Here is a 13,185-nt window from a genome sequence, read left to right on the forward strand (position 1 = left end):
AGAAATGTTTAACGTTATAATAGAAGATATTTTCCTATTTCCCTGAATGAAGACACACAGTGGCAAAAACACAGAGGGACGTGAAAGGGATGTGCTTCGCACACCGTGCTAAGGGGGTCTTTCTCCGAAGACAGGGAACTTACAACTATAAAACAGTGATAAGGTAAACAGTAAATCTAAATAGGCAAAAAAGTGAACTTCAGTAGGACAGAAGGCTTCCTCCATACACGTACCAAACAAATGACAGCCCATCCCTGTACTCCCAGAGCTCAGGAAGCTGTGGCAAGAGGATCCTAAGTGTAAGGGCAGCCTGGGCAACATAGTGAGACCCTGTCTCAGTCCCCTCCTCTTCCATAAGAGTGAATGGGAGACTTAAAAAGATAGCTCCGTTGTTTATATCGGGCCAAGGGTTTGAGTTCCTATAAATGTAAGTAAAGGAGTGTCATGGGAAAATCATCTAAGAATAGCAAAAGGGAGATGACACTTGCAGACTCAGGCAACTGAATACCTGCAGAGGCACACATTCTTCTGTCCTTGGCCGCTCTTTACATTTGAAGGGAAATCAGTATTTTCCTAAAATCATTTGTGTAACTATAAAAGGCCAAAGCTTTTTTGGAGTCAACCGGATGGAATCCACTTAAATTAAATATTTGCAAGATGGCTCAGCAAGTAATGTGCCTGTTTGGATCCCTGGGACCAATGTCAAAGGCCTATGTAGCAATGCACACCTGTAACCCAGTACCAGGAGAGTAAGTGGGCAGAGACAGATTTCTGAAGTTCATTGGCTATTGAGCCTAACCAAATCAATGAGCTTCAGGTTCAGTGAGAGACTGTGCCTCAAAAAACAAAGGTGGAAAACAGTTGAGGAAGACAGCACACACGCACGCATGCACATGTACACATGTACACACACACACACACATACATATGTACCCACACAGACACACACACACACATGCACACACTGAGAACCTACTTCAAGGGTTGTCTCCAACAGAAACATAATAACTTTGCAAAGATATATGCATGGAAAATAATATCCAAATATCAAAGCCAAGACAATGAAATTAACAGCAGACCATTAATTCATTCAGTTACAATAGTCTGGAAATCTTGGCTGCTGAGCTCAAGTGTATTGCAGTGTAACTGTGCAGAGGGGATGAGTGGAGAGGAGAGGATGGGCTGGCTGTATGTTCCCACCTGCCATAGTTACGCAATATCCCAAGCCCACAAACGGGGAAACGGCACAAGCATGGTGCCAAGTATGGAGAGGATAGTGGAATAAACAGAAGAGCTGAAAGGATGGCCTTTGGTGGAAGGCAAGGAAGTGTTGATTTCTATGAGGCTAATTTATATACTATCTTAAATATCTATATATAAAAGTATATATGCATATAACTTGGAGAAACATAATATTACATGAATTTTAAAAAGAACTATTAAAGCAGTCATTTTATATTAAATTCAAATCTAAGGATCAGGAATTTGTAACCAAATGTCAATTTGTAAAATGATACAATTTGGTGATCAATATTTCAGAAAAAAAAAAACCCACCCCCAACAAAAGGTGATTAGAATAGTGTTGTTAAGTTTAGTCTACACTTTTGCGGTTAAGAGTTGAGGTTCATATTGCCAGGCTGGCTTTCAGCCCCTGAGCTTCCTGGCCCCTCCCACGTGGTGGCTCACAGGCGAGTCTGTCCCCCATGACTGTTTCTCAGAGGGATGCACAGATGTCCCAAGGAGCTAGGTTTGCTTCTTTCCCTCGGATAGCCAGGCCCCTTGGGCACAGGGCTAGACTAGAGGGAGGGAGGCTTAGCACGGTGCAGGTGGGCGTAGGCAGGATCTTGGCTGGCTGTTGAGTACTAGGGCAAAGAATGCACACTCCTGGGAACAGCTTCAGAGAACTGGCTCAGTTCAGTAGGGAGAAAGGAGGGCTATTTATGCCCCTGGGGAGGTGGCCATGGTCCCTGGGGCAAGGCTTGTGTGGTAGTGTACAATTAATTGGCCAGTTGAGGGGTGTTGAAAGAGGCTTCATCTGCATATGCAGGGGCTGTAGGGTGTGTGTGTGTGTGTGTGTGTGTGTGTGTGTGTGTGTGTGTGTATGAACCTTATAAGGTCAAACAAGGAGTGAAGCCTGATAACTGTCAGGGTATTAAATTCTTACTAGGGTTGATGGTGGGAGAGCAGATTTTATGGTGCCAGGTGGGAGGGTGGAGGGAGCCAACTCCTATCGCCCTCATCTGAAGTATCAGAGTTGAAGCTCTCCTTGATCTTCCTCTGTAACTCTGGGCCATCATAGTCCCACAAAATGCATTGGTTTTAAAGACATAAGAAGCCCCTGAGCGGTGTCTTTTTCCCTTTATATGGGTTCTAATGCTTGACACCATGGGCTCTGGGAACTGACCTGAACAGGAGAGCATCGTCTGTTAAGAATTTCGGCAAGTTGGAGTCTCGCAACGCTCTGATCAGGACCACATCTTCACTGAGGTCTGGGTTCTCTCTTTTTAGAGACCTAAATTCAAGAGAGTTGTTAAGAAGACACTGAGAGAATGTAAGACAAGGTGGAATGCTCTAGGCCTGTGAGTCAGGGACTCACAGGGACTCACTCGGGGACTGAGATTTCTGCTAAGGACTTGACCTGCATGTTGATCGACTCTATCACTGCACAGGGACAAGTCCTTCATTCTCTATAAAGCCTAGAGAAGAGTGATAGGGACATTTTCTCAAATACCCTCCCCTATGGATCTAGACTCTGTCCTATCTGAATTTAGAGCCCTGTGAGTGTATCACAATGGCTCACACCCTGTCACTTTCTGTCCCCTCTGTCTAGAATGCCCTGCCTTTCTCTTTTACCTGCTCTTAAAAAAATACTTCCTTTATTTTTATTTTTGAGTGTGTTTATGTATCCATGAAGGCCAAAAGGGGGTTGTGAAACTCATTGGAGCTGGAGTTACAGATAGCAGTGAGCTGCTCAGTATGGGTGGTGGGTGCTGAGAATCAAACTCTGGAAGAGCAGAAAGTACTCTTAACTGTTGAACCATCTCTCCAATCCTATCTTCTCTTATTCTCCATTCGAAAGAGTTACCCTCTTCTCTCTAAAGCTGCTATAGTCTAGTTTGTCTTTCTCTGCAGTAACCTTCAGGCACAGCCCTGTGGTGGCCTTGGCACATCACGTAGATCAATGACTGTCTTACACATCAGGATGCAGTTGTGCTCTCTGAATGCAAATGGATCTGAACATGTCGGATCCCTGTGTGTTACCCAGTGATGCTGTACAGAAGAGATGTGCTGGATCTGGTGGGATAAAGTAAGGGATAGAGAGTGGGGATGGTAGTGCCAAGCTTCAAGAGCCAGGGATCCTGGATAGACTGAACTGGGTTCAGTGAATCCTGCTCTGAGAGGAAGAGCTTAAAAGAGAACAGATTCCATTTTAGGCTCCGGGCAAGTCAGGGACCAAGGATGTGCTAGGTTCAGGAAGTCATGAAGGGAAAAGCTGGAAGCTACAATGAGAGTCTCCTTCCCTAGAGCTTAAAAGTCACTTTAGTTTTGAACTTGAACCCTTGCTGGGAAGACAGAGAGTCTGACATAACCGTGGACTGAGAAAAAAAAGAACCAAGTCCCTTTTAACCCTCGAGGCCGTTTCAGGCAACATGGGGTTCACCTTCCAGCATGTGCATAACAGAATGTGAGCCTCTGAGTCAGCCTGACAGCTACCAAGGCTTTTTTTTTAAAGATTTTATTTTTGACTGCATATGGAATATATGGGGTTTTCTGTGAGTGAGTGAGTGAGTGAGTGAGTGAGTGCTGTGCCCATGGAGGTCAGAAGAGGGAGTAAGATCCCCTAGAACGGAATTATAGATGATGGTAAGCCTTCCCACACAGCTGTTGGGACCCTCCGGAGCAGCAAATGTCCTTAACTGCTGAGTTGTTTCTCCAGCTGTGGTAATGGCTCTTGTTCTCTGAAACCCAATGTACTTGAGGAGCTCTGGAGAAATGCAAGTTAGTTAGGTAGAGCTCAGTTGGGCTCACAGTGACACAAGTTGGGTCACACAAGTGACAAAACAGCAGCCCCGTGCTTATTAGTCTCTTAACTTTCATCAGACATGGCTTTCAAAGCCCGTGGGAGTCACCTACTTAGGCTTGATTACATGGTTAGAGTTTCACTCCTCTCTCTCTCTCTCACCCCTCTCTGCCTGTCTCTCTGTCTGTCTCTGAGTCTGTGTGTCTGTGTGTCTGTTTCTGGGTAATCACATTACATGGGACCAGAGGACAACCTTGGATGTCATGCCTCAGGAGCCGTCCACGTTGGTTTGTAAGGCAAGGTGTCTCACTGGCCTGAAGCTTCCCAGTTCAGGAGTACTGTCTGGTCAGTGGGCCCAGGGATTTGCCTGTCTCTGCCTCCTCAGCACTGCGACTGCTTGCAAGCATGCACAGCCATGCTTGGCTTTCTTACATGGCCTCTCAGGATGGAACTCATATCCGAATGGCCACGCACTTTCCTGACTGAGCAATCTCCCCTTGGGTTTCTTACCCAGCCATGACCAGTACAGACTTGACGGCCCTCATGCCAAAGTCATAGTGGTCCTGCTGCGATAGCTGCTCGCTGCAGAGCTTGTACATCTGTGTCATCTTCCTTGCGAGTATTTTACTCGACTCAAATCCTTCAGAATACAGAATCACCTAGGAGAGACAGCAAGATGCAGTGCTTTCCATTGTGTTGTCTGCAGAATATCAGCTGGCTATAGACGTACCTTTCATCTCCCTGGCAGCACACCTTTCCATTGCTTAGTGAGGAGACAGAAAGATTCAAGAGTGTTGTAGTGATGTGACCAGCTACCGAACACTCCTGCACCCCTGTTACCTCTGCTGTATCCCTAAACTGTGAGCCAAAGCAAACCTGTCTGACTTGAGTTGTTTTTTTTTTTTTTTTTTTATCAGATGTGTTGTAATGATAATGAGAAAAAGTAAGGGATATGATGAAAAGAGTGCTCTGTGTCCCAGGAAGTGACAAACGCTGTCCAGGGATGCTTGAGTGTGATTCTTCTGTCTCTACAGATGGTGATGGAGACTTGGTGACACTTTGGCTTGAGGAACAACTTGAGGTTGAATGGTGGTGTAAACTCTGAACACAAAAGCAAGAATCAGGCTTCTCTAGGCTGAGGAGAACTATTCTGCTGGGGTGGAATCACTGCTTTGGCCCCTTTAGCCAAGGCCACCTAAACAAAGGTTTTTCAGATCCTCTCCATCCCAGAGAGCTACATACATACATTTGTTTGTTTGTTTGTTTATTTATTTATTTATTTATTTAGTGGGGGTGGGGCGTGGGTATGCATCATTTCATGCCTGTGGAAATCGCAGGGATGGAATTCAGGTTTTCAGGGTGGCAAGTGCCTTTAGCTGCTGAGCCATTTTGTGACCTGAATCTTAGTGTCTTCCACAGCAGAGGCAGGAGTGGAGTTTTCCTTCTGTCCATCATGCCCAGGTATCATATTCATCATACCCATAACAGGTGAGCTCAGAAGCAGGGTTTGCACTGTGTGTATAACCCACTCAGTGCTTTCTGCTTTCTCTGGGGCCCTTCCACTGCTGATTTCACAGTGCTCTGCACACTGTAGGTGACTGTGTGAGAAACATTCTATGCTGCCGGTTCATTTTCAAAGGTGCCTCCAGCCAGTTTCAGTCCAGACACAAGAGCCCTGCTAGAGTCTGCTAAGCTACGTACCCCAAGCTCCAAGTTTAGAATAGAAAATTATTGACAGCTAATCTTGCCTAATGACTTGGAGATGTGACGCACAACAAGGTCACACACCCCATAAGCTTTAAGAGGTAGGAAGGAAGATAAGCTCAGACAGGACTTTTGTTCAGAATAAGACAAATGTAAGCAGCGGAGGGAAGACACAGCCTACATGGTGTGTAAGATCAATTTCTCCTGATTCCTCGGCCACAGGGAAAAGGACGGGGCTTGTGTTAGGGAGATGTCCTCTGCACTACTACATCCACAGGAGAAACAGACCCTTCCGAATGAACTAATCAAGCATTATGCTAATTCAAGTCGAAATTCCTCTAGAGTTGGTCTGGTTTAGCCTTAATCAATTCCTTTTACTTCAGGCAAAAGATTCTTTAATAATTCAAAGGAATCTATTAGCCGCAGGAGTAATGGGTTCTTTCCGAGAAATTCCATTCTAAAAGGGGACATGCCTATCAGTATAAACACAGCACAGAGCTCAAGGGAGCTTTTGGAGGTCTGCAAAGGAGCCCAGTGTTTTGGTCTTGGCGCCAGACAGATGAATGTCTGTGCAAACATTTGCTCCTGTCTTATGAACTATGTGTGCTTTATTGTATATAAAGTGTACCTTAACTGAAAGTGCTTTGAGAAACACATGTAAAGTTTGTACACGTAGATTCTTAGCTAGAATGAAAGACCAAGAACATTGAAACAAAAAGATTCCTTGATAGATATAGAAATGATAAACAATCATAATTAATTTATTAACGACTACTGTTTTTTCTTCAAACAGCTACAAACTATTATTAATATTCAAATGATGAATACAGCTTTGACTCAACACTACTTCTTCCTATTTTATTCCTTTTTTTGAGATGATGTCTCACTCTGTTGTGATTTTGAACTCACAGTAATCCTTCTGTCTCAGCCTTCTGAGTATTGGGATTACAGGCATGAGGCACCAGACTGGGCTTCAATACTTCTTGACTCTAATTAAATTTATATCCAAAGAGAAATGAGGATAATGCTGCCTTTTTAGAACCAATCTAGACATTTTAACTCCTAGAGATGAACTGATTAAACCCCAGTAGATGGGTTAATTACTGGGGTCCATTGGTTCATTCCATTTCTAGGAATCAGTTATATTCTATAAAGTAGCTGAGGCATTCTGGATATTGGCAGTAAGACTGAAAGCTAAATATGCATGCAGAATGAAGCAGTCTCTGTTTACTCGGGGTGAGTAATGATTGCTTGGATGCTTAGAAAGTAAGATGGTGACAACTGTCCACTTGTTACACTCTTAGGATCGCCTGGGAAGAGAATCTCAGTGAGGAATTGTCTGCATCAGGTTGGCCTGTGGTTGTGTCCATGGGGAATTGTGTTGATTGCTGAGGGGCAAGACCTGTCCACTGTGGGCAGCGCCACTCCCTGCATTTGGTTCCTGGACCGAGTGTGTATGTGCGCTGACTATAAGTAAGCAAGCATACACTCATTTCTCTCTGCTCTTGCCGGTGGATGTGGCTCACGGGTTTAAGTTCCTGCCCCCTTGTCAGGTTGGACGGACTGCATTCTGAAATTAGTAGCCAAAATAAATCCTTTCTCTCCTGAGTTGCTTTGGGTTGAGGCATTTCATCACGGTAACAAAAATGAAACTAGGAAGTAAAAGGAGTTTCTGTCTTGAGAGAATGAGAAGGCAAATAAAACAAGCTGCATAAAACCTTGCTTTGTTAGAGTCTGAAGCTCACTCACCTCTGCAATCAGCGCATAATTGGGAACCATCATAGCCATCGGTCTGAACAGGGCCTTCAGGTTGTCCGGCAGTTCCGTTCTGCCTGCGTAGCCAGGATTCATGGTGATGAAAGCCGCGCAGGTCATAACGAGCTTGATTTCCCGTCCCTCAAACATGAATCTGGAGAGCTGTTGGGGGAGGTGGGGAGAGGGTAAATGAACACCTCTGCTGTGGGACTGAGGAAGTTTTCTCTTGATCTGCCTGTGTCCTGTCTCCTCTGGGTTCAGTGTTCACCGCTCTTTGCCCCCAGCCTTGCCTTGCCCAGGTTCTGTGCTCCTTCCTGACCCAGTTCTGCAAGCCTCTGGTCTCACCATCTGCTGGACTCTTCAGACTTCCTTCTCAAGTCCTACTTTCTGGGACTCCCCAGAGAAATTTCAGCCTATTTATAATCTTGAGTGCAGGGGGGGTGGTGGGAGGGGTGGGGGTGGCCTCTCTGCCACAGCATGATTCCCTCGATTTTATTTAACAGTAGATGATTATTGAACACCGGTTGCAGGTTGAAGCCCTGGGTCACCCAGGGGGATATAGAGATGAAGGATGCTCATGCTTGAGGCCTGTTCTGTGCAGCCAGACCTGGACGCTCTGACCATCTCATGTGGCAGATGAAATGATTGTGTGTGTGTGTGTGTGTGTGTGTGTGTGTGCGCGCACGTGCATGTGTGCGCCCACGCGCACATGCAAAACTCATGCAGGTATCAGCTAGGCTCCTGGAGACCTGAAGCATGAGGAGGGGCGTTTTGAATTGATAATTGGACAGTTTTTCAGGCAAGAGGAGCAAACATAATCAAGAACAGGGCACATTCAGGGAACAGGCAGAAACCCACTTTGCTAAAGGGTAACAACAAAGTTCAGACGATAGCATAGCTAGGCCTGGCGCTGTGGTGTGAATGGAAAATTTCCCTCTTATGCTTTTTGTTGAAACAGTCATTTCCTAACTGGTGGTGCTGTTTCAGAAAGCTGTTGAACTTGGAGGGGGCAGCTCCTCATTGGAAGAAGTGAATCACTAGAGGTAGGCCTTGAGGTTCTGTAGTCTGGCCTACTTCCTGTCTGCTTTCTATTTCCTGACTGTCCAGTTACCTCAGGCTCCCAGCACTGTACCTTGATTACCAGGTCTTAGCTTCTAAGCCTTTACTTCCATCCCTTCTCCATCATGATGGACTGCATCCTTAACTGTGAGCCACAATAAAACCCTCTTCTCTAAAGTTGCTCCTAGTCAGGCATTTTTCATGACACGGAGAAAATTATGAGTCCACTGGGCTCTGAAAACCAGGGTTCTTGCACTCTAAGCTAAAGAATTGCCCCTTTGTCTCATTGTTTGTGGGGCAAAAAGGACTTGAGAGTGATGGAGTTGAGGTGACCATGGACAGTTTGGGCAAACTACAGACTGGGATATGTGTGAGAATCATCATGGGAGAGACAAGAGCCAGAATCTGAGAATGACGGGCTCCCAGCAGATGCAATTCACACCATCCAGTGATACTTTAGATTCTGGGCTGATCCTATAGAGACAAGGCAGAGATGAAGCCATGCTCTGAGTTGGGCCACTGGATGAAAGTGCTGTGCTAGGCCTGGGACTGTAGGGCTCCTGGCATGCTCAAACCCAGGGAATCTCAGAGATTTGAGCCAGGAAGAGTGGAGCTGCCTCTCCCAGCCTGCTCTGGAATGCTTAACCACGACCACCAACTGAGAGGCACTCAGTCACTGAGCATAGCACCTGTTGTTCTTCTCCATACTAATTAGGTATCTAGATGAATCCTTCAGCCAATGACCTTCCTTTCCTGGACATTCTCATGCCCTTCCCCCTAAAAGTATACAATCCTTGATTCACCCCAAATAAAGCATATGCATCCACATTCACTCTCAATACAGCAATATAAACAAATGAGAATCCTCTCAGAGGATGCTTCATTAAAGATCACCACTGGGAAGGCCTTTGCTTAAAGGAGCCAGGACACTAAGACTCCCAAAGAAGGCCTTTCTCTTCTTCTGCCCCTCTGGCACTTGCCCCCATTGGACCAGATCTTGGCTGATTAGGTCTCCACTTTCCCCCTCCTGCCTGGTGGGGAAACATGAACTGCAGACCCCCATTTCTGATCTCCTCTCTGAGCTGGTGAACAGGTGGTGCCCAGACACTGCCAGTGAAGAGAGGCAGAACCTGGGACCCACAATGAACCCCAAGACCACATGAGACTAAAGAGGAAGATTCAGGTGGAGCTGAGCCCTGTGTCGTTGCCTGGGAAGAAAATGGTGGGTGTTCTGGCTGCTGTAGAATGGATACTTGTACTGTCCAAGACTCTAAACATATGTTTTAGTTTCCTCATTGGTTTTAGATGGTGTAGCCAACTAGAACTACAGAGTTACACTCCAGCTGGGAATGCTTCCAGCAGCCTCTATTCTCTCTGGTTCCTGCCCCTTTTGATCTCCAGATTTGCTCTCGGTGGGTTACTCATCAAGATGGTAATGATTTGCAAAATCTATCTGGAAATCTTTGCATTTAATCCACATCTTCACAGAGTAGGTGGGAAGCAGGACTGGATGCAGATGATAGGAGTGGCTTGGATTCAGGCGTGTTTCTGTGATGCCTGTAGAAATAATTCTCTACTTCTTTGAATCATCTTCACCTGCATCCATCTCCTCCACAAAGGGTTGATGTAAATACAAACTCACCACAGAGATTGGCTCCCTTGGCCACTCACTAGAAGTCCAGCCTCAACTTTCTTTCTTTTCTATAATTCCGTACTTTACAGAGGTCATAAAACAAACAAACAAACAAACAAACAAAACAAAAAACCCTTGACTTTTTTTCTGTTTTTTTTTTTTTTAATTAAAATATTTTGAATTGTTTCCTGCATGGTTTGTCTCCTCGGTCATCATGCACAAAACTCAGAAGTCATAGGAACGTGCAGGAGCAGACTTGAGGCCCAGCTTCATCTCCAGCTTTGTGGAAAGGGACAGTAAAGGGACAGAGTCTTTGCTCCCTTATACCACTAGGATAGAGCCTGGGAGAGTGGCCTGCTGGGGTTTCCATGTTGGACTTAATAACTTTACCAGGGACCCCAGCTTCACAACATCAACCCTATGGATGGAGCCTTAGGAAGTGCGGTGTCTTCTGGAAGGGACTGAGGGAGGAATTAGGGGACTTGTGGCAGTTAGTTTCCTTGAGGGGATGAGGAAGGTTCTGGTTTGTGAAGGCCAAATTGTGCTGCTCGATGGTGACCAAACCTAGTCTGTCTATCGTCCATAGCTATCACCTGCCAAATACAAACCCCCTTCTTCAGGAATGGGGGTGTGTTAAGTAGCAGGGTCACTCAGAACCTTCATTTGACCCTCAGATTTTTCAGTAGTGAGCTCTGAAGAGCTGGCCTGAAGACCTATGGCTCCTTGGGCTTCCCAGGTTCTCTCCTCATTTTCCCACCAACACTCTGTAGACCCTGGGAGCCACAAAGAGAGTGGTGTGGCCCAGAAAAGAGGGCATTAAAGAAACAGCAGGTATGTAAATGTCAAAATCAAGAGATGAAAAATGAGGAAGAAAGTGTGTGTGTGAGTGTGTGTGTGCGAGTGTGTGACCAATCTGAGAAAGCTACGTTAACAGCCAGCCAGCACGACCTCTCACCTTTGCGGCTTTGGCATTCCTAATGGTGATGAGTTGCTGGGCAATGACCGACAGGACTTCTATGTCAATCCGGTTGAATTCGTCAAAGCAGCACCAGGCCCCTGACTGTGCCAAGCCACTGAAGAAGCGCCCCATCATCTGAAACGCAAGCAAAGCTGATCAGCTTCAGGCTGCCTTGCTGGTCTCCTCCAATGTTTACAATCTGGGGCTAAGACACTATGGAAGGGTGGTTTCTGGAATGGTGCCGCCAATGGTCTTCTAGCTACAGTGAACATTGTTCACCAGTACCGAGCACATTTCTACAAGAGGTCATATCCCTTTGCTTTCTGCTAAGTGGTTTAAATCTGATTTTTTTTCTTAAATAAAATAACCTAGAGCATGTGTTCGCAAGGAATCTTCATTAATAACATCCACTGAGCTCTGGAAAATATTTACAGGTTCTCAAAAAAAAAAAAATAGTTACACATGGAAGAGACAAACTTGAATGAAAAGACCTTAGAAAATTTCACTAGTGGAAACTTCTGATGCCTCTGAACCACTGTGGCAGGCATGTCCAAGAACACTGAGAAGAGGGTCTCCATACACTCTTTTTCTTTTTATAAGAGATTTATTTTTATGTTATGTTATATTTGGTCTGCATTATATATGTACACCACAGGGATGCAGTGTCCACTGAAGCCAGAAGAGGGAGCTGCGTCCCCTGGAACTGAAGTTACAGTTGTGAGCCACCATGTGCGTGCTGGGAACTGAATCTGAAGCTTGCAAGAGCTTCCAGTGCTCCTAACTGCGGGGCTGAGCCACCTTCCAGCCCCTGTTGATTTAGTCTATAGCAGAATCCTAATGGTGAGCGAGAAAGACTGTGCACTTGTGTCATGTAAAGAGTATAATGTCTTTGAAGACTGGAAGTTTTGGTTGATGTTCCCTTACAGTACGCATGTTTCTAAGAATGGAGCAGATGCACTTTCTGTCTCAAGATCAAGGAACTGTACAGTTAGTTACTACTCTTCCTCCTATTCCAGCAAGCATAGGTACAGGTCTCTCTCCTTCCCTTCCCCTTCTCTCTCTCTGTGTGTCTTTATTTGTGTGTTTACACTCACACCTGCTCCCATGCGGTAAAATATTGCAGGGAGAAAGTTTTGAGGAAAAAAAAAATCGCCAGAAGTTTCTCAACCGCCCATCTTCTCCTGTAAAGCTACATTTTGTTCCTGAGTCCTCCCTGAATGCACGCTAGCCCATCTCGCCTTTTATTGCACTTACTTATGCATGGATTTTAAGAGATTAGTTTATTATTTGTGTGTGTGCTTCTATGTATGTGTGCATAGGCATGCAGTGTCTGTGGAGGCCAGAAGAGGGCGTCAGACACCCTGGAGCTCAAGTTATGCATGGTTGTGAGCCAATTGATGTGGCTGCTGGGAAAGCGACTCAGGATTTCCGAAGGGGCAGCAAATATTCTGTTTTGGTTTGGTTTGGTTTGGTTTGGTTTGGTTTGGTTTGGTTTGGTTTTGGGGTTTTTTTTTTTTTACAAATACTCTTAACTGCCTAGCAGGTGCACTCTTTGACAAGTCTCTCCTGAGTTGGTTTTTACCCACATGAGCTGGCCCACAGCATGCTGACCTGCTCTGTTTGTTCATCCTTCTTTAATACCACTCTCTCCTCCGTTCAACCTCACCTCAGTTTCTCCTCATTTAAAGTCACGTTGCAAATGAAAGCATTTAAGGCTACTATTCAGACTAAAAACTACAACTGCACCTTGTAGTCCAAACCGTCAGAGCAGTTGAAGACCACACACTGGATGGCGAGGGCTTTTGCTAGGTCTTTGGTGGTCTCTGTTTTCCCTGTGCCAGCCGGGCCAGCTGGTGCGCCTCCGAGGTCAAGCTGCAAAGCCCCCATGAGGCAAAGGTAGCAGCGATCCTGAAGAAAACAGTCAATTGGTTTTTATCGAAGAGAATTGGCTTTAAATACAAGTTCATAGGCCTGGTTCATTTATTGGCTAGAAGTGTATGTGTGCGTGTGTCAGTGGTCAACATTAGGTGCCTTTCTCAATCACTTTCTCTTACT

General features: G+C 45.5%; 1 protein-coding gene and 1 non-coding gene across 5 annotated transcripts in view; both read right to left on the reverse strand.

Annotated features, from left to right (window-relative positions):
• Dnah6 (dynein, axonemal, heavy chain 6) overlaps positions 1-13,185 on the reverse strand; it is a 204,625-nt gene that overhangs the window by 113,531 nt on the left and 77,909 nt on the right. For all 4 annotated transcript variants that reach the window (XR_003956215.1, XR_377473.4, NM_001164669.1 and 1 more), the window contains exons 29-33: positions 12,877-13,038; positions 11,128-11,265; positions 7,475-7,642; positions 4,532-4,680; positions 2,405-2,512 (exon numbers count right to left, since the gene is read on the reverse strand). Coding sequence is in view for 2 of the 4 variants with exons in the window: in NM_001164669.1 (NP_001158141.1) it covers positions 2,405-2,512; positions 4,532-4,680; positions 7,475-7,642; positions 11,128-11,265; positions 12,877-13,038 (725 nt within the window). In the remaining 2 variants the exon portion in view is untranslated. The remainder of the gene's footprint in view (positions 1-2,404; positions 2,513-4,531; positions 4,681-7,474; positions 7,643-11,127; positions 11,266-12,876; positions 13,039-13,185) is intronic.
• Positions 10,352-10,547, reverse strand: Gm24533. The gene has a single exon (XR_003956568.1). It is a non-coding gene; the product is annotated as a small nucleolar RNA SNORA73 family (small nucleolar RNA).

Source organism: Mus musculus, chromosome 6 (genome assembly GCF_000001635.26).
Source record: "Mus musculus strain C57BL/6J chromosome 6, GRCm38.p6 C57BL/6J".
Classification (NCBI taxonomy): domain Eukaryota; kingdom Metazoa; phylum Chordata; class Mammalia; order Rodentia; family Muridae; genus Mus; species Mus musculus.